This window comes from Pelophylax lessonae (genome assembly GCF_965119305.1).
Source record: "Pelophylax lessonae genome assembly, chromosome: 11".
In the NCBI taxonomy this organism is placed as follows: Eukaryota; Metazoa; Chordata; class Amphibia; order Anura; family Ranidae; genus Pelophylax; species Pelophylax lessonae.
In genome coordinates, this window is record NC_138778.1 from 191,399,735 (window position 1) to 191,426,658 (window position 26,924).

Sequence of the window (26,924 nt, forward strand, 5' to 3'; positions counted from 1 at the left end):
CAGGGGAGAATGACAGGCGGCTTGTTTACACTAGCCGCCTGCCTTTCTCCCTCTGCACCGACGATCGCCGGACATCGGATCCGCCGGTCACACGCGCGCGCGCGTGGGGGGGTCTGTGACCACGCCTCCAGGGGCGCGCGCTCGCTCCCTAGACCCTCATAGGCTAGTGACGTAGTACTACGTCGCTCTGCCTGTGAGGGGCTGACCGCTGCCGTAAATAGTCATGCGGCGGTCGGCAAGTGGTTAAAGGAAAGAGCTACAGCCAAACTTAGGACAGTGGCATTAGATAGGCCATAGTATCCGTTTACTTGTATGAACAGTAGATTTCTCTTTGTGCATTTAGGACCCCTCTGGACATTACAGACTCTATGATCTGTGCCAAAAGTAGACCCAACCATACTCAACAGCACTAATCCGTATAGCAGCTGGGAAAGTGGTGCGCTTCAGTACAGGCACTCCTGGAGATCACATTTCAAATGATGAACAGAATATCAAATAGAAGTTTAATTTTATGGCTTCCTCTAATCTATACTCTAATATGAAGCTAGGTCTATAGTCATGCTGCAATGGAAGTACACAATGGCCGTTTTATTAGAAAATGCTTCTGTTTGTTTCCTACAATGCTACTTACGTGACCAAAATCCTAGGCATTTGATCATGTGATACCTGCTGAAGGGGTGGATCAAAATCCTGATTGGCTGACCCTTCTTATAAGCAGAGATCACATGACCAAATCTTTTTATGATGTAAGCAGCATTGGAGGGAGCCTAGAGCAGGCTTTTCTCCAAAAAAGGTGAGCATTCTAGAATTGCGATTGCTGGTTACTATGCATCGTATTTGTGTACAGGTCCACTTTACGTGCACCATCCTGCAAAGGTTTTAATGCATTCTATGCATTAGGATAAAAAGCCTTCTGTGTGCAGCAGCCTCCCCACTACCCCCTAATACTTACCTGAGGTCCCTCTCTGTCCAGAGATGTCCATGAGTGCCTCAGCCGTCCGAGATTCTCCCTCCTGAATGGCTGAGACACAGCAGTGGTTGGCTGCCACTGCTGTCAATCAGTCAGCTAGCCAATCGGGAGAGAGAGGGGTTGGGTCAGGGCTCCGTGTCTGAATGGACACAGGGAGCTGTGATTCGGCTCGGTTTCCCCCATAGTAAGCTGCTTGCTGTTGGGGGGGGGGGGGGGGCACTTAACAGGAGGGAGGCGCCAGGAGCACCGAAGAGGGATCCGAGAAGAGGAGGATCTGGGCTGCTCTGTGCAAATCCAACTGCACAGGACCGGTAAGTTTGATAGGAAAAAAAAAAACGAGACTTTACAATCATATTAAATCACAAGTAAAAAGGCTTGATTTAAATCAACTTAATTTAAACCCTAATTTTTAAAGAGCAACTGTCATCTCTGTCCCGCAGGGGCTCCTCCTCTCACCCGCTGTTGACTTACCAACTGTCCCATTCACTTTAATGGGACGACTTGTTATGCGGCAGTGACACAACAAGGTGAGGGACGTGGTGGCAGCAGGTGAGTGAATGCCTGCCAACAGGCACTGCCATGATGGATCTGAAAGGACAGGTGCTCTTTAAATGCAAGGACTCATTCTTGCTGGTAGTTAGGGCCAAATGATGTGAATGCATCAATGCAGTGCATGTTATCTCAGCTTGCAGAGCTTGGATTCATTGAATGAGTTTACCAAAAATGTAAATATTGCAGAATATACAGCCTCATGCTACATAACTAAGCTCCATTTCATGCTGAATAAATTAGGAATTTATCCTAAATAGAAAGCTATCTTTAGATACATTTTTACTACAAAAGCATTTTAATAAAATACATTTGATAAAAAATAAACATTTTTATGAAAAAAAAATTGATTTTTATTCACCCTGTGTTTATACTTGCCTGCTCTTATCCTCCTCTTCTAGGGTCCCTCAGTGGTGCTTTTTGGCGAGTGACTCCATCGGAAGGCGCTTCCCATGGAGGCACCTGTGCTGGCTTGCTGCCGAGTCCACCTTGTCTGCGTCCCCTGACTGGCGCCCGCTGCCATCAATCTTTGCAGTGAGAGGGGACAGAGCCTGGAGAGCCATGGCTCTTGTGCACATCGCTGGATCAGGATCAGCTAACTATAATGGGGGGGGGGGGCTGGGGAAACACATGCAGCTGAGAAGGTTTTTTACCCTAATGCATAAAATGCATTAAGGTTAAAAAAAAAAAAAAAACTAAGCCTTTACAGCCACTTTATATACCAAGTCGATGTTGGGGGTCCGTAGTGCTGGCCTTTTTCTTGCTTAGCTTGCATAAGGTTACAAAATTAATTTTAGATTTGGGTTAGGCTCTTGTCACACCTAAACTCCTGCCACTGGCGTGTTCTCTTGCTTGCATATGTCACTCCTTCACCAGCTTAATGAGTCAGTCATTGCTGTCTGGCGACTTACACTCTGCAGCATTTTTGGCAGCAAAGGAGCAATGCCTTGCTGATCCAGCTGGTGAGGGATGCCATATACAAACAAGTAGGCATTTCTCCCTGCACATAGAAAACCTGTCAATTCTGATTTTTCACCTCCTAAATTCTATATTCTTTCTTCTTACCTGGCTAATTTAATACCTGAGATTCCTAGGAGACTTTTTTCTGTACCACATGCTGTCCATGTAGTGTCAGGAAGTAAATAAAGGAGAGGTGCACTGAATGGAAATGTTGGAGCCGAAAATGCAGGATGCACTTTGCCAAAAACCGAAAATTACAGCTTTTTAAAAAATATATATTTTTATAAATAATTGTATTATATTCGATTTTTTAATTAATATCATGAAACTAAATGAATAGGAATTTTATTGATGGGGCTTAATCGGCACCTTTTTACCGCAATAAAGCTCAAGAAAAATGCATTCCCTTTTAAATTCTATGTATGTCTTCACACTGGTCCGCTGCGCTTCTGTTGTGATGTTAGAAATGTGTTTAAACTTTTATTTAAACCCCTACAAACGTATACATGCATTTATATGTGCAACAGCATAAAGCGCATGTTTATAGACTCTCACTTTTTTGGATTATGTGGTAGGGTCCTTTCACACGGGCGGTGTGCTCGGTGGACTCCATTATGCTCAGCGGGTATCAATCCGCCGATCCCCGCTGAGCAGGCGGATGACCGCTCTGTTTCTGCTTACTTTGCAGAGACAGAGCTGTCAGATCCCCACTCTCCTCTATGGGAGATTGGATGAAAACTGACCGCCTGTCCATTTTTATCCGATCCAAGTTAAACTGAGTGCTGCTCAGCCATTCACAGGAGGCTTTGTATTCAATGAATAAATGCTGATTGGCTCAGGTAGAGATTGTGATATCACCTGTCTGTCTCAGCTAATCAGAAGAAGCTTTGTGTTCATCTATAGAATACAAAGCCTTCTATGAATGGCTGGCCGAGCAACACTTAGCCTGACTCGATTTTGCTCTGGTGCTGGATGGGAAGTCTTCGTCCTGCTGCAGTAAAATCTCTGTATACTGTATGTAGCTGAGGCTGCGTACAGCTCACACAGTGAGCCCAGCAAGAGCACTTGATAGTTAGTTTGTTTGGGCCAGCTAAACCCAAACTATTTAAAGGGAAATTTAACATGGAGTTATCCTAAAGTGTATCTAAAATCCCCCTAAAATTGGTAACTTTGGGTCAAGAATGGTTAAAACCTATGTCAGGTTATTCTACCCCTATTGGTGAGATTTCCCGAAACTTCTTCCTTTCAGGTAGACACTACATGAAGTGTGAGAAAACTTCTCCAAAGTGAGCTAAATCCCTCTCAACCAGCTGATATCCCCTCTATTCGTCTTCTGGTGACACAATGGTCACCAGGACTAATATAGAGGGCGAATCTCCCCAGACAGCAATAACCCCTCACTAATCTAATATTTATTTGTAAAGTGCCGTGTGACTTTTTGGAACTTTAAAGATGCCTGTAATAAATTAATGCAAGAAACCGAGAGGGATTTAAAAAAAAAAAAAATATATATATATATATATATATATATATATATATATATATATATATATTGTAAAGCTTTGACTTTACACTTTCCATACATGTGTACAGAGTAGGGCAGTGTGTGTGCTAAAAACTGAACTGAAAGAAGGGGTCTAGTTGGCTGCTGCTGTCACCCAGGGCCTACAAAGGCATGTTTGGGCTTAAGGCCCCTTTCACACTTGTGCGACTTCAAAGCCGTGCGATTTACTGCAATTTTTTGCAGCGATTTTGACTGGGCTTGAATGTCTTTGGCCTAAAAATCGTGCCAAAGTAGTGCAGGGACTACTTTGAAGTCGGTGTGCCTTCAAGTCGCACTGATATGAACGGGGCTCATTGAAAATAATGGAAAACGACTTGTCATGCGATTTTTGCGGTCCAAAATCGCGGGACAAGTCGCACAAGTGTGAAAGGGGCCTTAGCAGTGTCCTGCTACTGTTGCTCGTGACAACCATTTGTACCCTCATAGTTCACTAGTAGCATAACATGCAATATAAATCTTATTGCTATGGACAACGGGGACCGGGCTTCTTTTACAGACTTGAGGCCTAGTAGTGAGATTGGTTTCTGTATGTTCAAATTGTCCCCCTTAGACAATGATTAATGAGCTCTCTGCTCCCATGGCCAGATAAGGAACGTACACAGTCGCCTTATCGCCGTTCATCTGCCTTCAGTCAAATGGTATGTGTCTGTCCTGTTCTGCTGGATGTGTGGCTTCACCTGCAGCTCCAGGCTGAGGTTACACGATTGTGTTTCCCCCAGATAATTTAGTCAGGAAGGGCTGGAGTGTAAAAGAGCCTTCCATAATATAAATAAACTTGACTCGCCTTGCCAGCGCTTGTAATTGTAGCCAAGCCTTGTCATTGCTAATTACATTACTTCACTGGCTTTATTACCATACTGCAGCTTGTGGAAGATCAACTGCTGATTATTTATGAAGTGTGAGGGAACCAGCAAGACAGGCCAACGCCCGAAGGCTGCCCAGAGGCCAAACCCCCGTGTAGAGTTCATTCAAGATAGCCAGGCCAAGGATGTCCGCCCTCTCCTCCCCCCTCCTAAGGATTAAACATGCACGCTCTACCAGTATGGACATCCATGTTTATGATAAAATTATCAGTGGGTGCATGCCCATATGCCCGTCGGCTCTCCTCCTAAGGCTTAAACATGCACGCTCTATAGGTATGGACATCCATGTTTATGATAAAATTATCAGTGGGAGCATGCCCATATGCCCGTCCGACCTCTAATATTTGGGGGCAGCTTAGAGTGTAGGTCCAGCCAAAATAATAATTTTCACCTTCAAGTAAAATAAGGAAGGATTGGAACCTCTGCTTAATTTTTACTGTTATCTGGGTCTCCATTAGGGCCTGCGTCAATGGGCTTTTGTTGCTTCAGAAGCGATTTACGTTCCTAAATAAGTCTATGGGAATGCAAAACCTGCTTGAAGCAGATAAAAAGGGTTGATCTCCGAACCGTCTCAAACTGATGCCGTGGACACAGGCCTGTGAACATAATCCATTTCAGAGATTTCCCCTCATTTACTGTTCTGCGGATGATGGTTTCACTAGACAGCAAGTGAGAGGAAAATCTTCAGCAGCAACCCAGAAAGAATTGGGGTAGATGGGAGTGAGGTGGACAATGCCATGTGACACACTGCTGATCAATTATACTGCACATTTTGCTGATTAAGAGAAAAGACATTTTAGTGTCACCAGCAGTTTGGTGACACTTCGTACTTAGTTATAACCTCGATCCTGCAAGATCTTCCCTCTGAGGCTGTGCAGCTTTGGGTAGGCAATAAAGATCTACACTACGTTCTACACTAGCCTTTGTGTAAGGAACATTCCTCCCACTGACCTCCAATGTAAGGAGCATTCTTCCCACTGACCACCAATGTAAGGAGCATTCTTCCCACTGACCACCAATGTAAGGAGCATTCTTCCCACTGACCACCAATGTAAGGAGCATTCTTCCCACTGACCACCAATGTTAAGGGGGCATTCTTCCCACCGACCACCAATGTAAGGAGCATTCTTCTCACTGATCACCAATGTAAGGAGCATTCTTCCCACTGACCACCAATGTAAGGAGCATTCTTCCCACTGACCACCAATGTAAGGAGCATTCTTCCCACTGACCACCAATGTAAGGAGCATTTTGCCCACTGATCGATGTAAGGAAGCGCTGCGTAAATTGACAGCGCTATATAAGTACCTGAAATAAATGAATAAATAATGCGAATTTTGCCCACTGATCAATGTAAGGAGCATTCTGCCCACTGACCACCAATGTAAGGAGCGTTCTTCCCACTGATCACCAATGTAAGGAGCGTTCTTCCCACTGATCACCAATGTAAGGAGCATTCTTCCCACTGTCCAATGTAAGGAGCATTGTTCCCACTGACCACCAATGTAAGGAGACATTCTTCCCACTGACCACCAATGTAAGGAGCATTCTTCCCACTGTCCAATGTAAGGACCATTCTTCCCACTGTCCAATGTAAGGACCATTCTTCCCACTGACCACCAATGTAAGGACCATTCTTCCCACTGACCACCAATGTAAGGAGCATTCTTCCCACTGTCCAATGTAAGGACCATTCTTCCCACTGACCACCAATGTAAGGAGCATTCTTCCCACTGACCACCAATGTAAGGAGCATTCTTCCCACTGTCCAATGTAAGGACCATTCTTCCCACTGACCACCAATGTAAGGAGCATTCTTCCCACTGTCCACCAATGTAAGGAGCATTCTTCCCACCGACCACCAATGTAAGGAGCATTCTTCCCACCGACCACCAATGTAAGGAGCATTCTTCCCACCGACCACCAATGTAAGGAGCGTTCTGCCCACCAACCAACTGAGAGTGTTGTGATCTGGAATCGCTAGATATGCTGGTATTTGCCTGGAGTTGGTGTTGGATCCCTCAATTTTCTCCAGTTTAATTTTCCTGAAATCATCCTAGACCTAGTGGCTGAATCGGCGTCCCCTAAATTGGTCCTTACATGTGACTCAGAAACATATAGTGTAAGCTCCTGGGTAACAGGGACTGCCTCCCTTTAATGTTCTTATGAGTCAAATGCAAGGACCAATTTAAGTGTAAGTTCCTGGGTAACAGGAACGGATATGAATGTGGTCCTCTAGACAGTGCTGTATAAGTAATTGAAATGGAGTTAAAAACAATAAAGGACAAATTAATTTGGAGGCCCGCGGTCGGTCAGTCCAGTCTTGGGACTGCAGGAGCTCAGAGCAGCAGTGAAACTTATTTTACGGACAGCTGGAAAACGGGTTTATAAATTGAGGCTCCAGCTTTATTTTTCTCCAGTGCTTTGGCTACCTGATCTTGGAATAAGTCCAGTTCTATTTATAAACCTTTTTGATCCAGTAACCCATGAGAGTAGGTCTGTGGGTCATGACAGTAGATCAGTGTGTTCGTGTTTTGCGTGCATGTGTTGCAAAAAATTATATATATATATTTATTTGATACTTGTTTTTATTTCCTGACATAAGAAAATGTTGTTGCGGCCGGGCCTGGCTTAGTTGCTTCTAATTTAGTCTCTTTCCAGCTGGAGGATATTCCCAGATTATAAATAGGCCATACATTGCTGAGGTGTGCAGGAACATTGATAATACCACTCGTCTCTAGTTACTTGTATGATGGGACTTGTGGTGCTGGTTGCATCAGAAGGAAATGAAAGGGGGGCAGCTCTAGATGGGTGCAGTGACTACATGCAGATAGATGGGAAGTAAGCCCATTGTTACAAGAAGGCATTGTCACCAGGGGGGAAGAAAGTGATGGGGAATCCGAACAGTATTGCGTAAAACTCTTCCAAAAGAGAACACCTGTTCTTGGAGAGATTTCCTCTCACTTCCTGTTGTACCTCTGGTACATAATGTGAAGAGAAATCTCCCTAATGGCACAGAGACAGCCATTACAATGGTATATGGATTCGAACCATTCCCAAATTAAAATTTATTTGACATATACCTTGCTCAACCATGTGTTTTAACCATCCCCCTCCCCCAACCCTTTCTTCCCAATCTATCCTTGGACAGTAGTGGTGCACCAAAATGACAATTCCGGTGCCGAAGCTGAAACCAAAAGTGAAGGATGCACTAGGCCAAAAATGGAAAAAGTTTTTCTAAACTCTTAAAAAAAAAAATGTGGCTGACGTTTTTGCACAAAGTCAATGAGATGCAATTTTTGCATTGAAGTCAGGGGGGTGGGATTTTGCCTTGAAGTCAGTGAGGCGGGATTTTGCCTTGACGTCAGTGGGGCGGGATTTTGCCGTGACGTCAGTGGGGCGGGATTTTGCCGTGACGTCAGTGGGGCGGGATTTTGCCTTGAAGTCAGTGGGGCGGGATTTTGCCTTGAAGTCAGTGGGGCGGGATTTTGCCTTGAAGTCAGTGGGGCGGGATTTTGCCTTGAAGTCAGTGGGGCGGGATTTTGCCTTGAAGTCAGTGGTGCGGGATTTTGCCTTGACGTCAGTGGGGCGGGATTTTGCCTTGACGTCAGTGGGGCGGGATTTTGCCTTGACGTCAGTGGGGCGGGATTTTGCCGTGACGTCAGTGGGGCGGGATTTTGCCGTGACGTCAGTGGGGCGGGGTTTTGCCGTGACGTCAGTGGGGCGGGGTTTTGCATTGACCTCAGTGGGGCGAGATTTTGCCTTGACGTCAGTGGGCGGGATTTTGCCTTGAGGTCAGTGGGGCGAGATTTTGCCTTGACGTCAGTGGGTCGAGATTTTGCCGTGACGTCAGTGGGTCGGGATTTTGCCGTGACGTCAGTGAGGCGGGATTTTGCCGTGACGTCAGTGGGGCGGGATTTTTCCGTGACGTCAGTGGGGCGGGATTTTGCCGTGACGTCAGTGGGGCGGGATTTTGCCGTGGCGTCAGTGGGGCGGGATTTTGCCGTGGCGTCAGTGGGGCGGGATTTTGCCGTGGCGTCAGTGGGGCGGGATTTTGCCGTGACGTCAGTGGGGCGGGATTTTGCCGTGACGTCAGTGGGGCGGGATTTTGCTGTGACGTCAGTGGGGGGGGGGGGATTTCGCCTTGACGTCAATCGGGTGGGATTTGTGCAGTAAAGTCAATGGGACCCAGCATGCCTTTACGAACACTTTTTTTTTTTTTTTATTTCCTTCTATCAGGAAAACAGCGATAATTTTTCAGCGCCCGATATATCAGTGCATGCCTATTGGACAGAAATGTCCTCCTAATCTGGAAATTGTATCCAGTTTTGGAACTGAATGCAGGGAACTGTACAGTCAGGAAAGTGTGGAATCTGTGTCTATGGTGAAACCAGGTGATGAGGCTGAGGATCTCGTTTGACGGGTTTGGCATTCTTAAGAGTTCAGAAGGCATATTCCACACACTGGAGGCCTCTAGTATCTATGTAAACGATAGCACGCTTTGTTTAGAATGCCGCTCCTCTTCTTTAAGAAAAGGCTTCATACGTAGAGCTGGATCACAGCATTGTAGAGGACGCTGAAACAATGTAGACATCACATTCGTGGTATGTGGTCTGTGAAAAGGTGCAGTAGATATGTTTAAGCTGATTAGAACACATGGTGTGGATGTAAATTCTACATCATGTTCCCATTGGCAGGCACTGGGATTGTAGATCTTGGTATGTGTGCGGTAATCTTTCAATCCTTTATTGGCAATTAGCAATGGTTTTTTTTTTTGGCTGAGTACATGAAAATATTCTCCAAGAAAACAGGATTGTAGGGAAATAATTGTAACGTGGGTGCGGCCAGCCTATTCTTTGTATTACTGGGTTCCTGGGGAAGAAAGGTTTGGATTGAATTGAAGATGCAAACATTGGGTTTCCCTGACATTTTCTGCCTTGACTTAATGAGAATGAAAACAAACCAGTCAGTTCTTTCATTGTCTAACCTGTCTCTAAAAAAAAAAAATGTCAGGTGGAAGCTGATTGGTTGCTGTGAACAACAAAAACTTCAAAACCAGAAACTAGTTTTTGCAGGAATTCTTGAATCTTGACCTATACACTAATACAGGGATTCCCAAACTATGGCCCTCCAGTTGTTCAGGAACTACAATTCCCATCATGCCTAGTCATGTATGTGAATGTCAGCGTTTTACAATGCCTCATAGGACTTGTAGTTCTGCAACAGCTGTAGGGCCGTAGTTTGGGAATCCCTGCTAATACGTGGGATGGGTCAGGAAAGGGAAATTATAGTGGATGAAATGCTTATCTTACCTGGAGAAAATGCTGCGCCTATTTCCCTCCTGTGCTGTCCTCACATGACCAAAGCTTAGACATTTAATCACATGGCCACTGCTAAAGGGAAGGATGAGATTTCTGATTGGCTGGCCCTTACTTTTAGTGTAGATGATGCAACCACGGGTTTAGATTTGTCATGAATGGCACTTGAAAGAGCCTGGAGCAGTTTGTTTGCTAAAAAACATGGTAAATGTTTGTTTTTTCTTCTTCTACTAGAGCTGCACAATTAATTGTTAAAAAAATCACAATCTCGATGAACCCCCCTCAGGATATTAAAATAGCATGTTCTCGATTCTTACAGAGCTGTTCTCTGCTCACTCACAGCTGTCAAAAAAAAGAGCCTCCTCAAATGTTTATCAACATTGTTAAGGCTGCTAGATAACTATAAACACAATGATCTAAGTGCCCGTTCACATACGAGCGACGCTACTTCGCACCGCGACCTCCGAGGTCGCGGTGCTAGCAGCGCGCCGCGACCTCGGAGCGGCCGCCACGGACTTCATAACATTGAAGTCTATGGCGGTCGCCTCCTGGTCGCCCCAAAGAAGCTCCAGACCCTTTTTCTAGGTCGGAGCGACTTGTGTCGCTCCTATTAGAACGGGTCCGCAGCTTCCCTATGGGAGGCGACCTACGGCGACATGTGAGGCGACCAGGTTGCCTCACAGGTCGCCCTAGTGTGAACAGGGACTAAAAGAATGAAAAGATACATTGTAAAACAAAGGAATGAACTGTAAGCCCCCGTTCACACTAAGGCGACCTGTGAGGCGACCTGGTCGCCTCACAGGTCGCCGTAGGTCGCCTTCCATAGGGAACCTGCGGACCCGTTCTAATAGGAGCGACACAAGTCGCTCCGACTTAGAAAAAGGGTCCGGGGCTTCTTTGGGGCGACCCAGAGGCGACTGCCATAGACTTCAATGTTATGAAGTCCGTGGCGGCCGCTCCGAGGTTGCGGCGCGCTGCTCGCACCGCGACCTCGGAGGTCGCCACCCAAAGTCGGATCGCCCCTATGTGAACGGGGCCTAAGGCCCCTTCACACAGGCATTTTGTTCAGGTCCACCTGGCGGTTTTTCAGGCGCACCTGATTGGATGCTCCATGCAGCCCTATGGATCAGTGAATGTCAGCGGTGGCATGTCTGCTAACACCCGCTGCTATCCGATCCGATTCTGTCCGTGAAATCCAGACCGATGGAAACCCTGTTTTCCATCCATCTGGAGGATCGGATGAAAACAGACAGGCGGTCCGTTATCATCAGATCTCCCATAAAGGAGAGCGGGGATCTGACATCTCCGTCTCTGCAAAGTAAGCCGTGACGGACCTGCTATCCGTCTGCTCAGCGGGGATTGGTGCATCAATCCCCACTGAGCACAACGGAGTCTGCCGGGTGGAATGCCCATGTGAAAGGACCCTAAGTGAAGGCAATTTAACCTCTTAAAGACTAAGCCTATTTCTGACACTCGTTGCTTACAAGGTAAAATCAGTATTTTTTGCTAGAAAATTGCTTAGAACCCCCCCAAACATTATATATATATATATATATATATATATATATACATTTTTTTTAAGCAGAGACCCCATAGAATAAAACAGCGATCGTTGCACCCAAGCACATAAATCCCCCCCCCCCCCAAGAAAAAAAGTGAGGCCCCCACCCTGACATGTACGTACGTACAAACCTAAATGCACGAGGCGTGATTGCAATACACGTGTTAAATATCGCCGTGCACGCCGGAATAAGAGTAATAATTCCTGCACCAGACCTCCTTCGCAATGCTAAACTGATGACTTAAAGGTGGCTTTTATAGCATGGAAAATATGGGGTACTTGGAGGTTTAGGGTTTGACATATTGGGTATATATTTTCTCTGTGCAACCTGGACTTTTATATTTTACAAAAAAATGGGGAATTTATTGTGTTTTTTGTGCCCCCTAAAATGTACCTTTTTTATTGTGTTTTTTTTTTTTTTTTACTGAAGTTTTGTTTTTCCTAGACGTTTGCGGTAATTTTGTGAAACATAAAAAATTGGAACTACTGCTATTTTATTCTCTAGGGTGTCTGCTTTTAGAAAATATATAATGGTTGGGGATTTTATGTAATCTTTAAGCCTAAAATTAGTTGGCTCCTAGATACAAAGAAAATTTGTCAAGCCCTGTCTTGAAAAATCTCACACCGCAGATAAACAGATAGGCACATGAGTATCTAGGAACAGGAAATGCCCTTCTTTTTTAAAAAGTTGTAAATCTCCAGAAAAAAAAAAAATATTTTAAAAATAAAAACCTGAAAGACAAAGGCATAATGAGCTGGTATGAATCGCATACTAGCTCATTATGAAATACTTACCTTAGAACAAAGCCCTTGCAGCAGCACCTGCACACCGCTGACAAGGCAGACATGTTCACCTGTCTTCCTTCCTGTTCTGATTGGCCGGAGCCACGATGACGTCACTCCCGCGCATGCGCGTGGGAGCCTCCGCTCACAGCACAGGGCTCTGAAGGAAAGGCACGGGCGCCCATTTCATCAGAGCGCATGCACCAGTGATGTCACTGGCTGCATGCATTACAGTACCTATAGGTAAGCCTTATCATAGGCTTACCTATAGGTACAAGTTATAGAGTTATATTATATGTGTTCCTGTTCAGCCTCACAAATTCTATTAGCTGCTGTGTATGATTGGATTTTTTTGAAGGACTAGAGAAGAGATGTCAGTTATGACACACAAATGTCACAAGACCCAACTAGGGCCTTCTACATCCTAAACTTTGTTAGTTCGTCCTTAGGAACCTTTTGTGTGAGTGCGGAAGCCTCTTTATTGCCTTGAGCAACTCTATTCTGCACTCGTGTTCTTCTATATATGGTGGCAAAGTAAGCTAACCAGCTAGAGGGAAATTCTCAACCTGGGCACACAACGTATGATTTTATATACTGTATGTGTTTTTATGTTTAACTCGTGTCTCCCGAGCACCACATAGTTACATTTATTCCTCTCCTCCACCACTCTGTTCAGAAGCGAAAGGAAAGCCCTCTTGTAGCTTACACAAGGCTGTGGAATCCCCTGTGACAGCACTGCTGTCCCATGTTCCTCTATACCTGGAAGTACTGGATACTTTAGGGCTGCTGGTCTTGATCAGAGTGGGAAGTGCAGAAAGGCGCATATATGTTGGGGATCAGGGCATTTAACCACTTGCCGACCGCCTGACTAGGAAAATGCGCCATTACTTTACAGTATAATACTGGAATTATGGCTGCAGCTAGATGCCATAACCCCGTTATTAAAATTTTACTCTGCCGCTGCTCTTTCTGCTAAAAGTGATCCGAGCAGCTGATTAGCCACTGGATCATTTTTAGAAGCAGCTCCTAAAGCATTTTAGAGCAGCCCCACCTGCCTCTTTCCAGTGTTTATCGGGCTTACCTGGTTCATCGGGAAGCCGGAAACTGATCCTTTGATGGCGGTGGCTGGTCAAATAGATTTACAGAGGAAAGATGGCCTCTGCTCATCTCTATGGCCTAGGTTCAGGGCCGATGTAAACAAGGCCTTTTTTTTTTTTTTTTTTTTTTTTTAGTGGAAAGCATTCAATCAATTTTTTTTTTTTTTTTGATCTGATGCCCTCCGTTGTAGAGGAGAGATGTGGGGTTTTATTGGCCCAAGATCTCTCTAGAAAGTAGATCTGTCATGCTTTATTGTCACAAGAGATGTTTACGATTTTTGTGACTGCAATAAAAGTGATAAAAAAAAAAAAACTTAAAGGGACAGTGTAATAAAAAAAAATAGTAAAGTGGAGCTTCCAAAGTGGACGCTCCTCTTATCTGTCTCCTCCCCCCCCCCCCTCCTTTCAGTGGCACTTTTGGGACCTTTAGGGGGGAGCAGGTACTTTTTTTTTGACAGGTTCACATCCCCACTTCTGTCGGACCTCACCGCTACAAGGTCCATCAGAAGTTCAACTCCCCCCCTCTTTCCCCGCCGCCGAGCCATTCAGAAAGCGCCAGCACGCTGCACACATGCATAGTAGGGAATCCTTTACAGGCTTTGGAGGCAGCAGCACCTAAAAGCCAATGGAAACATCGGCTGTGGTGCTGACATCGATGGATTCCAGGACAGGTAAGTGTCCTAATATTAAAAGTCAGCAGCTACAGTAAGTGTAGCTGCTGACTTTTAATTTTTCAATTCATTAAACTATTTTTTCCAAAGAAATTGTGTTTGAAAAACTGCTGCGCAAATACCGTGTGGCATAAAGTTGCAATGACCACCATTTTATTCTCTCGGGCCTCTGCTAAAAAAATATTCATAATGTTTGGGGATCTACGCAATTTTCTACCCAAAAAAAATACTTATTTTTACTTAAAATAAAAGTGTCAAAATAGGCCTGGTCCTTTAAGTAGTTAAAGCAAACCTGTTTTCTCTTTCCTTCATTGACGGAATCCGCTCCTGATTCTTCTTAACTATTGGGTTATACTGCCCCCTATAGGAGTAGGACACTAGGGAGAAAAAAGCTTGACTACGCCTGTGGGCAGTCCTAGGCGGTATACACCCACTCTCAGCTATAGGCACTACGTTTTTTTTCTGCCTAGTCAGGAGTAAGGACCCAGTTCCTTGCTGGGATCTCTGATCCTGGCGATTTTGTTTTCCTTTTTGAATGGAATTTTTTCCTATCTTTGTTATTTTGTTCCTGGGAGAATCTACAATCAATTGCCGGACTGGATAATCTAGATCCAGAGGCCCCTCCCCCCCCAGTCTGGCCAGCGAGCGCGTGCAGACCACAGCTCCTCGATAGGTTAGCCGCGGCATAGCCCCACTGGAACTGGTCTGCGGACCAGACTTCTAAGAAGGCCTTATCTGATCTCCGCCTTGTAGGGGATTGCCTGTTTGGAGCTTCCTTGGATGACATCATTAAGATCTCACAGGGGGGGAAAAGTACTTTTCTTCTGCAGGCTACCAAGGGCAAGGAGCCCCATTATAGATGTGTGCCATTCTCCTCGGCTCATAAGATGTTTTTTTGTCCCTCAGGGTCTCAAGACAAGAGATCAAAAGTCAGGACATCCACTGTAAGTTCCAAGAGGACCTGGTCTGGCAAGTCACGAGCGGGCTCTCCCAGACCTGCGAAGAGGGCTGCCTCTGCATGAAAGGGTGCCCTCATCCGTATCTGGGGTGGGGGGACGTCTTTGCTGGTTTCCAGATCCATGGACCTCCCTGGTATAGGACACTTGGGCCCACAAAGTTATTCAGTCAGGCTACAAGATTAAGTTCAGTCTTATCCTCTGTAGTGCAAGACTCGTTCCTTCAAGGGGTGCTGGTTTAGATTTGGGAACATTTTCAGGGTTTTATACCCAAATCTCTTTACAGTTCCCAGGAAAGAAAGCAAAGTACGTCCATTTCTGAGCTTCAAGGCGCAAAACTGCTTGTGCGAGTACAGAAGTTCCACGTGGAGTCCATTCACACAGTAGTGGTGTCCCTACGTCGGGGATTTTTTCTCGCTTCTGTCGATATCGAGGATGCCTACCTGTACATTCTAATATGTGCCGGTCACCAACGCTTCCTCTCTTTTGCCGTGGGCAAGGAGCATTATCTATTTGTGGCATGGACCTTTGGTCTCTCCTCCTTGGGTCTTCACAAGTGTTGATCCCGGTGCCGGCATTGTTTGAGTCAGTGGGGGATTGCGGTACTAGGGTGCCTGGACGATCTTCTGCGAGCGGAGTCTCCAACTGCTCTGATGGACAACTGGAGATTGTGCTGCAAACTCTGAGGGAGTTTTGATGGGATTCTGCTTTGGTTCTGTCCACCAAAACTGGACTATCTGGGTCTGACTCTGACTTTTGCCTCACACTCGTTGGTCTGTACCTTTCTTCAGGGTATCCGAAGTTTGGTTCCTTCAGTGCGGGCTCCGTTGCCTCCCTGGGATCTTAGTGTGGTGCTTTCAGCTCTTCAGAAGCCTCCCTTTGAAAATATTTGGGAGGTTTCCCTGCTTGCACTGCCCCAGAAGGTGGCTTTTTTTGGTGGCTATCGCCTCTGCGTGCAGGGTGTCGGAATTGGCGGCGTTATCCTGTCGTTCACCTTATTGATGATTCACAAGGATAAGGTGGTGCCTTGCCCCTGTCCGTCATTCCTTTCTAAGGTGGTCTCCGACTGTCATTTGAATGAAGACATTGTGTTGTCTTTCCTGTGCCCCAGGCCAAACTTCCAAAGAAAATTGCCTTGTATGATTTGGATTTGGTCCGGGCAATCAGCGTGTACCTGGCAGCTACGAAGTCTTTTAGGAAGTCAGACTCGCTATTTTTGCTCATGGACAGACCTCACAAAGGGTTCTTCGCTTCTTCTGTGACCATTTCCAGATGGATTAGACAGACAGTGGTTTAGGCCTATTATATCAGGGGTCAGGTTCCTCCTTTCCTCCTTTTCCCTGTCAAGGAGCGCTTAGTGTCTCCTGGGCTTCCGTCATCAAGTGTCAGTGACGCAGGTTTGCAATGCGGCCACCTGGTCATCACACACTTTTACAACATTTTTATAAAGGTGATGTGTTGGCATCTGCGGATGCTTTTTTTGCTGACTGCTGTTTAGAGGACCTGGTCCTATTTGAGGGTGTATTATTGTTTTTTTCAGATGAGCATCAGTTGTTTATGGTTGTAACCTGATTGGCTATGGTTAGCCTTGGGAATTTTTTTTTTCTTATGTTTTCCCACCCCTCATGTTTAACACTGCTTTGGGGCATCCCAGTGGTTAAGAAGAATCAGGAGCTGTGTTCGTCAATGAACGAAAGAGAAAATGGAATTTTTGACTTACCGTAAAATCCATTTCTCTGATGTTCATTGACTGGCACAGCACCCACCCCTCTGTGTAGTTGGCTTTCTTCTGACACTGCTTGTAACAAAACTGAGTACCTATAGCTGAGAGTGAGAGTATACCCCCTGGGACTGCCCATAGGCGTAGTCAAGCTTTTTCCTGCCTAGTGTCCTACTCCTGTAGGGGGCAGTATAACCCAATGGTTAAGAAGAATCAGAAGCTTTGTCTGTCAATGAACATAAGAGAAATGGATTTTACAGATTTTAAGTAAAAAATCCCATTACTTTTCCCTGAATGGCCTAAGCCCAAGTATTAATTGTACATATGAAAGGATGAAAGACTGCCATTGTTAACCCCTTCCCGCCCAGACCTGGTCTATACACCCAAGGGGGAGGAAGTGAAATATAACAGTTTATAATGAATTGACATGCCATCAGTAAATCTGGCACTATAGTTGTATGTCAGTGCTTTCATAAACGAGGCCTAGTATGTTTGTGGGAGAATGCATGAGCCCTTGGGGGAACACTGAAGGGAGGACTTGCATACTCCATCCATGTTGATGGAGACCTAGCTGGGCTCCCATTCAGAAGCAGAGCACTTCTTGGCAGTAAGGCCAATCTTCATGCCACCATGTAAACCTTGTGCAATCATGGACTTCTGTCTTGACAAGTGTCTTTTCTCATTTCAGGTCCTTTCACAGATGTCGTTACAACAAACCTGAAACTTATGAACCCCACAGAAAAAAACATTTGCTTCAAAGTGAAGACCACTGCGCCTCGTAGGTACTGTGTGAGGCCCAACAGTGGGGTCATTGAAGCCGGCTCCTCCATCAATGTGTCTGGTAAGTGCTATGCCAGGAGCTCCCATTTTCTACCTTGCTCATCACTTGGTCTTTATTTGTCATGCCAGCTTAGTTACAGACTATTTTCCTACTTTTGATGATCAAAGAAAAATATATATTTTTTATTTTTGATCCCTAGAGGCAGGTAGTCTGTTATGAGGATTAAAGGAAAGCTGCAAATCCTGTGTCCTCATTTCACATATCTCCCTGTTCAAGCATGGAGAGAACACCCTTAGCAGGTCCAGGGTTTTAAATTCCAAGAACCTACAATTACAAGACTTGCTTGCCACCTAATAGCGAAATCTGCCACTGTGTGACCTTATAGTGGGCCTAGCATCAGATATATTTTTTTCATATTATTGCAGAAATAAGCTGCTATGCATAGGTGTGCGCAGCCTATTGCATTAGGGTGTGCACCCCAAATTTATTAAAACATGGATGGTGTTAGTAGGGCAGTAGACTTGTCAGTAGGGCAGCAGAGGTTGGTGTCAGTGGGGCGGTGGACGGTTTCAGTCATTTTCTATTTTTATTATTTGATTTTTTTATTATTTTTTTTACTATTTTTTTTTTTTTCTAGGAGCCCCCTTGGAAGGCTTTTGGTGAAATATCAGCAGGGGGAATCTGCACCATACAGGGTGATTAGGGTGTGCCCAAGCACACCTCATGCTGCTATGAGGCTCACTGTGTCTTTGAGTCTAGGCTGCCGTCTTGGTAGAGGATAGGGTTCTTCTTCCTCCCCTCAATGGCTATCGATCAGATAATTCTTGGGGAAATCTTGCTCCATTTTTGTAGGACAGGATTTGGTGACATTTATTAGATGGATCAGTGAGCTGGTTGTTGAAAAAGATGATGCTTACATGGCATGGATGCACTACGTGCGTCTTGTGTTCTGACATTAGACAGGCTGAGCAGATCTGCTGAACTCGGCACTTTGTCCTGAGCAGCAGCACACTATGTGTGTTTCCATTCCACTGAACAAAGGAGCCACATTGGCTTCTTGTATCTCTCATACACACTGCTAGGATGGTACTCCCTGTGTACAGAGCTGATGAAAAGCATGCCGCTAGTCCAAGCTACATAAAGGGTTACAGAAAGCACAGCTTTAAACTGAATCAATCACAGCCTGTGCATGCAAAGACAAATGAAAATGGGACCCGCAGATTGCTGCTTAAGGCGTAATTGGTACACCTACCCAAATCCAACACATCAGCATTTTCCAGGAACAGTTTGGCCAGTGGGCAAACTGCAGTCAGCAGGAATAGATGGTTATATAGAGCGCTGGTGTGATACCTGCTCACCCTTCTAGCTTTAGAATAAAGGGGCTTCAATATATCACACCCAACAAAAGAAAGACAAGAAACGGTGTCTATGTGTGTAAATATACTGTATGTATCATAAATAGTCAAAGAAAAAAGTGCAGCACTCTCCTTCAATAAAGTAATAGGTGGTTAATACACAGGGATAGCGCATAACGTTTTTTTCACATTTATCAGAAAGGAGCAACCCGGTGTTGAGGATGATTGCACACAACGACACCCACATCCCAATGGCCGACAAACAAAACTAAAAAGAGGGGGGAACTATCTGGGGCTTAAATGAACCACAAACAGGTCAGACCCTACTCAATAGAGGAAAGGGGACTGTAGAGTGTGCGGAGCTGAGCATAATAAAGCATCAGTTAGGTACAGTTAAAAAACAATTTATTGTCTACACATAATAAAAAAAATACAATAAGCATCACAGAAATACAAATGTCATTACAAATCCGCCATGAAGAATAGATCCATCCAACAAATATGGATAGTCTGCTGATGACCAGTATATAGTATGGGTCTAAACCCATGTTATATGCTGGATCATCAGCAGACTATCCATATTTGTTGGATGAATCTATTCTGTACCTAACTGATGCTTTATTATGCTCACCTCTGCACACTTCACACACTCTAAAGTCCCCTTTCCTTTATTGAGTAGGGTCTGATCTGTTTGTGGTTCATTTAAGCCCCAGATAGTTCCCCCCTCTTTTAGTTTTGTTTTTTCACATTTATGTATCATAAATAGACGTGTAGATGAATCAATAAATTCTCTCTTCCTCTCACATCTGTCTCTGTCTCCTCCTTTTTTTTCTCCCACTGTCTGTGTCTCTCTGTCTCTGTCTCTCTCTCTCTCCCTCTGTCTCTCTTTCACTCTGTGTGTCTCCATCCTCTTCTTTTTCCTCATTATTTCTATCTCTCCTTCCTTCTCTTTTCCTCACTCTCTCTAACTCTCTATCTGCCTCTCCCCCCCCCCTCTCTCTCTCTCTCTCTCTCTCATCCACCCCCCCTCTCTGTCACCCCCCCCCCACTCTCCTCTCTCTCTCTCTTCACCCCCCCCCTCTCTCTCTCTCTCTATCCCCCCTTTCTCTCGTTCATTGACAGACGCAGCTCTATATTTTTCTTAACCATTGGGTTATGCTGCCCCCCTACAGGAGTAGGACACTAGGCAGGAAAAAAAACTTTACCACGCCCATGGGTCAGTCCCTGAAGGCATACACCCACTCACTCTATAGGATTCAGTTTGTTTCTGCCCAGTTTAGGAGTAGGACCTAGTTCCCGGCTGGGACTTTGGTCTTAGCTTGTTTTTTTTATTTTAAAGGGAACCTTTGTTAAAATTTTAATTTTTTAGCTAGTTATGTTCCAGAGAGAACTGCAATCAACATCTGGACAAGGTTTCGGACTGGATATCCTAGATCCTTAAGGTCTCCCAGTCCGGCTAGCGAGCGTGTGCAGGTTATAGCCCCACGCTAGGCCTCGCCACGACAGAGCCCCAACGAACAGGGGCTGGCCCGTAAGTGAAACACTTCGCCGGGACACACACAACCTGGTTCGGCCTGAGTCACAGCTTGACCCTTGGCGGTCTGCACCCCCATTTCTATTAGAGAAGTAGTCTGTCCAGAGTGGCACCCATCTGATTGTCGTTGGTACGGTAGGTAGTGTCCCCCCATAGCTCTGGCGGTTTCAGGGTGGGCTTTTCCTTAGGATGGTTGGACCCCTGGGTTCCCTTCCATTTCCCCCAGCCCCTCTAACACAGTCACGGTGTTCTTTTGGCCCCAACCTACCCCCACGTCCCCCCCGTCCCAGGGTTAGGTAGGAGCTGGCTTTGCCACTTACTCCAGTAAGGGGGGGGTGGTGGATGCGGTTGTTGCTGCGTGGCCTGTCCAGATCGCACACGGGTCTTTGAGCAAGTTCCCGGCCCCCTAGGGGTTAGTGACTTGGGGCAGGGATGTCTTTTGGGCTCCCTGTGGTGGTTATAGGCTTGGGGGGGGGGGGGGTGGATGGATGTTATTCCGCGGATCTGCGCATTACGTGGCTGGATTGGGCTGAAATTTTGGTCCGCAGCTTTGCGGCCTACTCGCGGCTGTCCGGGTGCCTGAGCAAGCCAACTGGATGCCGACGGATCGCCTCACGCAGCCGGATCGAGCCAAAGGACGCAGCTTGTGGCCTACTCGCGGCTGGCAGAGCTGGCTGTCTTGAGTGACTGACCGGGCTGTCCGGGCAACTGACCAGGCTGTCTGAGCTACTGACTGAGCTGCTGACCAGGCTGTTTGCGCTGCTGACCGGGGTGATTGAGCAGCGGATGGGCGTCTGCCCTCCCCCCCCCCCAATATGAACATATGGACTGCCTGCACCCCCCTTGAACCCCTCTCTCTCTTCTCCCCCCTCTCTCTCTCTCTTCTCCCACCCTCTCTCTCTCTTCTCCCACCCTCTCTCTCTCTCTTCTCCCACCCTCTCTCTCTCTCTTCTCCCACCCTCTCTCTCTCTCTTCTCCCACCCTCTCTCTCTCTCTCTCTTCTCCCACCCTCTCTCTCTCTTCTCCCACCCTCTCTCTCTCTTCCCCCCCCTCTCTCTCTCTTCTCCTCCCCTCTCTCTCTCTCTTCTCCCCCCCTCCCTCTCTCTTCTCCCCCCCTCTCTCTTCTCCCCCCCCCTCTCTCTCTCTCTCTCTCTCTCTCTCTCTCTCTCTTCTTCTCCCCCTCTCTCTCTTCTCCCCCCTCTCTCTTCTCCCCCCCTCTCTCTTTCTCCACCCCTCTCTCTCTTTCTCCACCCCCTCTCTCTCTTTCTCCACCCCCTCTCTCTCTTTCTCCACCCCCTCTCTCTCTTTCTCCACCCCCTCTCTCTCTCTCTCTCTCTTTCTCCACCCCCCTCTCTCTCTCCACCCCTCTTCTCTTTCTCCACCCCTCTCTCTCTCTCTCTCTCTCTTTATCCACTCCCCCTCTCTCTTTCTCCACCCCCCTCTCTCTTTCTCCACCCCCCCTCTCTCTCTCTCTCTCTCTTTCTCCACACCCCCACTCTCTCTCTTTCTCCACCCCCCTCTCTCTTTTCTCTCCACTCTCTCTCTCTCTCTCTCTCTCTCTCTCCATCCCCCCCTCTCTCTCTCTCTCTCTCTCCACCCCCCCCTCTCTCTCTCTCTCTCTCTCTCTCTCTCTCTCTCCATCCCCCCCCCCTCTCTCTCTCTCTCTCTCTCTCTCTCTCTCTCTCTCTCTCCATCCCCCCCTCTCTCTCTCTCTCTCTCTCTCCATCCCCCCCCCTCTCTCTCTCTCTCTCACCATCCCCCCTCTCTCTCTCTCTCTCTCTCTCCATCCCCCCCCTCTCTCTCTCTCTCTCTCTCTCTCTTCACCCCGCCCTTTTCTCGCTCTCTTCCCCCCTTCTCTCGCTCTCTCTTCACCCCCCCCCCCTTCTCTGTCTCTCTCCATCCTCCTCCCCTTTCTCTCACTCTAACTTTCTTGTCCCTCCTTACATGTATCTATATATGTACCTCTCTACCCACAATCTCTCCCTATCTCTCTGTTGTCTAGAGTATACAGTTCACTGAGGACTTTGACTCCTTTATTGGTTTATGGGTTGTGTATGAGAACTTGGGTAAATTTGTATTTACTTTAATAGACACGACATTGTGGAAGAGTTGAATATTTATTTCCCTTAAGGAATACTGCTCAGCACTAGTTGAATGTAAATGCCTACATTTTATAATGTCATTGTGCACCTATTGTTGTGTTCATGCCTCCAGCCGCCAAATACTAATCAACTTCATTTAGTATTGGTGTATGTATGTGACCACTCACCCTCTCTATCAGAGCAGAGGGGGTTTGTAATAGGAGATGTAAATAGCAGGAACTGCCTCGGCAGGCTGTGCAAGGTAACTCAAGGAGTGCTGTTTTTATTTTATTTTTTTATTTCCTACCATGGCCTGCAGCTTACTCTGGTCTTTTTACAGCCTGCTGAAGAAGGATTTCTGGGTAGCAGGAGAGAATGCTCTTGGGAGAGAAACAGTTCATCACCTAGGGGGCGCCCTCTAGTGCAGTGGCTCTCAACTTTTTTGAGACCAAGCCCAGTTACCAAAACCTTCCATGCCCCAACACTAAAGAGTAAAGTTTAGTAAAAGTGTGGGTGTGGATATAGAAAAAACACTGAGTTGCTGGTGTTTCTGTGGGGAGGGGGGGGGGGCGGTTGTGGATTGGTTTAGGGTATTGCAGCAGACTTGGTGGCCCTGTAGGGAATGAGGTTTCCGGAGGGGGCTGTGGAGCACTGTGGAAGGTTGGGGGCACTATAGAGGGCAGGAGGCTCTGAACCAGGCAGGGTGCCACTGTGGGAGGTTGGGGGCACTATAGAGGGCAGGAGGCTCTGAAGCTGGCAGGGTGCCACTGTGGGAGGTTGGGGGCACTATAGAGGGCAGGAGGCTCTGAAGCAGGCAGGAGGCCACTGTGGGAGGTTGGGGGCACTATAGAGGGCAGGAGGCTCTGAAGCAGGCAGGAGGCCACTGTGGGAGGTTGGGGGCACTATAGAGGGCTGGAGGCTCTGAAGCAGGCAGAGTACCACTGTGGGAGGTTGGGGGCACTATAGAGGGCAGGAGGCTCTGAAGCAGGCAGGAGGTCACTGTGGGAGGTTGGGGGCACTATAGAGGGCAGGAGGCTCTGAAGCAGGCAGAGTACCACTGTGGGAGGTTGGGGGCACTATATAGGGCAGGAGGCTCTGAAGCAGGCAGGGTGCCACTGTGGGAGGTTGGGGGCACTATAGAGGGCAGGAGGCTCTGAAGCAGGCAGGGTGCCACTGTGGGAGGTTGGGGCACTATAGAGGGCAGGAGGCTCTGAAGCAGGCAGGGTGCCACTGTGGGAGGTTGGGGCACTATAAAGGGCAGGAGGCTCTGAAGCAGGCAGGGTGCCACTGTGGGAGGTTGGGGGCACTATAGAGGGCAGGAGGCTCTGAAGCAGGCAGGGTGCCACTGTGGGAGGTTGGGGCACTATAGAGGGCAGGAGGCTCTGAAGCAGGCAAGGTGCCACTGTGGGAGGTTGGGGCACTATAAAGGGCAGGAGGCTCTGAAGCAGGCAGGGTGCCACTGTGGGAGGTTGGGGGCACTATAGAGGGCAGGAGGCTCTGAAGCAGGCAGAGTGCCACTGTGGGAGGTTGAGGGGCACAGGGAAAGGCTGAGGGCTCTCAGGGGGCCTATGGGCCACTATGGTAGGTTGAGAAGTAAGGGGCTCTAAAGCTGGCTGAAGGCCTGTGAGAGGGGAGGTCATGGTTCAGCAATCGAGAACCACTGCTCTAATAGAAAAGAGACTTCTTTAGCAGAAAATAAATGGTAGGTGTCCGTGGTTCATTGCATAAATCACAGCGTCCCATTTTGTTTCTCAGGAATAGCCATTGTGTTTTGGGGTTTCCTCAGCACCTCCTTTGAGAATCTTTAATCAGAACAGAATTCTTTAAAAGGATTATGTTGAAATTGCTGATGGGAGCCACTGAGCAATATATTGACAGCTAGAAGAAAACTTAGACATGAAGGTTTATTTATGGTAGTAACGTTGGTGACCTCTTGCCTAACTCATGAACAAGTCAGCAGCTTCCTGCAACCCTGAGACATGCTTGGTGATTATACAGTTAGAGGAAGTAACTGTGTGTATAATGTCACTGTGTGGATGACCTCTCGCCTTCATAACTCACTGACAATGGGATGTGTTAGATGTGTGCTGAGAAACCTCCAATTCATGCTCATCTGTAGAGACTGATATGGGCACACAACAATGGAGGATTGGCCGTTTTTAACCAAATGATTTGTCTCTATAGGATTCAGGCATTTGTGTAGCACAGGCTGTTCTTGTTTCGATACCTGTAGACCGCATTTGTCAGTGTCCTTCATACAAAATACCTGTCTCACCTCACTGCTGCTGTTTCAAAACTCCTATCTGTACTGATCCATTCTTCTCAAAACAGTGATGCATTTTCTTTTTTTCAGTTATGCTCCAACCTTTCGACTACGACCCCAATGAGAAGAGCAAGCATAAGTTTATGGTGCAGTCCATGTATGCTCCATCAGACATTTCAGATATGGAAGCTGTAGTAAGTATGGTATATTGTATGTAATATTTCTCTGTTGTAGCTGTATGGGACACCATTTAGGAGTAAAGGCATTTTTGTAGTCTGTGCAAACAAGGCATCCTCTAACTTGGGCACACACATTGCACTCAGATTGTACAATATATGTAATGCCAGAGCCTTCCCAGGGACATCATGAACATTTTGCATTCTATGCATTTAGGTAAAAAAAAAAATAAACCTTCTACAATCTGCCCCCCCCCCCTAAATACTTACCTGAGCCTTATCTCAATCCAGCAACGTGCATGAGAGCAGTGGCTCTCTCCCTCCTCATCGGCTCAGACACATCAGCGGGAGCCATTGTCTCCCGCTGCTGTCAATCACAACCAATGAGGAGGGAGAGGGGCGGGCCAAGCCACGCTTTGTGTTTCTTTTAAACAAATAAACTTGGTTTGGGAGTGAGCACTCACGAGTTCTCCCAGAGCAAGCCAGGAGCGGCTGGGGACCCAAGGAGATGAGGATCAGGGCTGCTCTGTGTAAAACCATTGCACAGAGCAGGTAAGTATAACTGGTTATATATATATATATATATATATATATATATATATATATATATATATATATATATTATAAAATTTTTTTTTTTTTTTTTTTTTTTTTTAAAATGGTGCCTTTACAATCACTTTAGAGTTTTGGCTGGATTTAGGTTGAGATAGTAAAGGAATGGGTTGCATTATTCATGTAATTGTTGAAATTAACCAATAGTTCAGGTTTTAAGAATTTGACCTGCATACACATGAAATGATTTTCTTGGTAAAGGATTTGTAATTCTAACCAATCATGTGACCCGCACACTTCTTGGGGACTCTATAGCCAATTAGGTGACACTGATGTTTCCTGATGCAGATGTCAGTATTGTCTGCCTGAAGGACTTGGCTGATGATGCAGATTCATTGTCCATTTGTGCAGGCTGATGGTGGAGAAGTGACACAGGAAAAGGGATTGTCGCCTACCTGACTGCAGCCTGTGTGTGAATCACTAGACTGGCCAAACACTACAAGAGATCCTTAGCAGACAATCATTTCATGTATATGCATTTAAGCCGTGTGTTATCTGTTTGCCTCAAGTTCTGATTTGTTTAAATGCATTCTACTTTACATTTTTTGCATTGTTTAACGTCCCCGTGGGTGTATACGGCATAAAGGGTGCTTCTCTCCAGGACTCCGCTGTTACCTATAGTGACTTGGTCGAGCAAATGCATGCATTCCAGAAATGTACAAGCTTGCAGTACTGGGTTTGTCCTCTGCTGGCAGTGCAGGCATAGTACAGAACTGTTGCACCTGGGGGTGACGAGGCCCCTTCTTGTTAATCCTGAATGGTATCACACAACTTTATTATATTGAAAATAGAAAACTGCCCCCATTACAAGTTTCATTGCTTCTAAATTTGTCATTTTTAATCTTTTTTAGTGGAAAGATGCAAAGCCGGACGACCTCATGGACTCCAAACTGCGGTGTCTCTTCGAGCTACCCTCTGAAAATGAAAAACCTGTAAGTATGCCAGTTCTTCATTTCTCTGCTGGTGTTGGCAATGTTTGCAAGGTGTACCTGTCATTTTGTTGTGTCTGAGGCTAATCGTTTGTGCTCCGACTGAGGAAGCTTTTTATATATTTTATACTTACCTGAGCCTGATCTCCATCCAGCAATGTGCACAAGAGCAAAATCTCTC

General features: G+C 46.4%; 1 protein-coding gene across 1 annotated transcript in view; it reads left to right on the forward strand.

Annotated features, from left to right (window-relative positions):
* Positions 1–26,924, forward strand: part of VAPB (VAMP associated protein B and C) — a 62,535-nt gene that overhangs the window by 22,799 nt on the left and 12,812 nt on the right. The window contains exons 2-4 of the mRNA XM_082272152.1: positions 17,701–17,853; positions 25,117–25,220; positions 26,666–26,746. Coding sequence (XP_082128278.1) covers positions 17,701–17,853; positions 25,117–25,220; positions 26,666–26,746 — 338 coding nt within the window. The remainder of the gene's footprint in view (positions 1–17,700; positions 17,854–25,116; positions 25,221–26,665; positions 26,747–26,924) is intronic.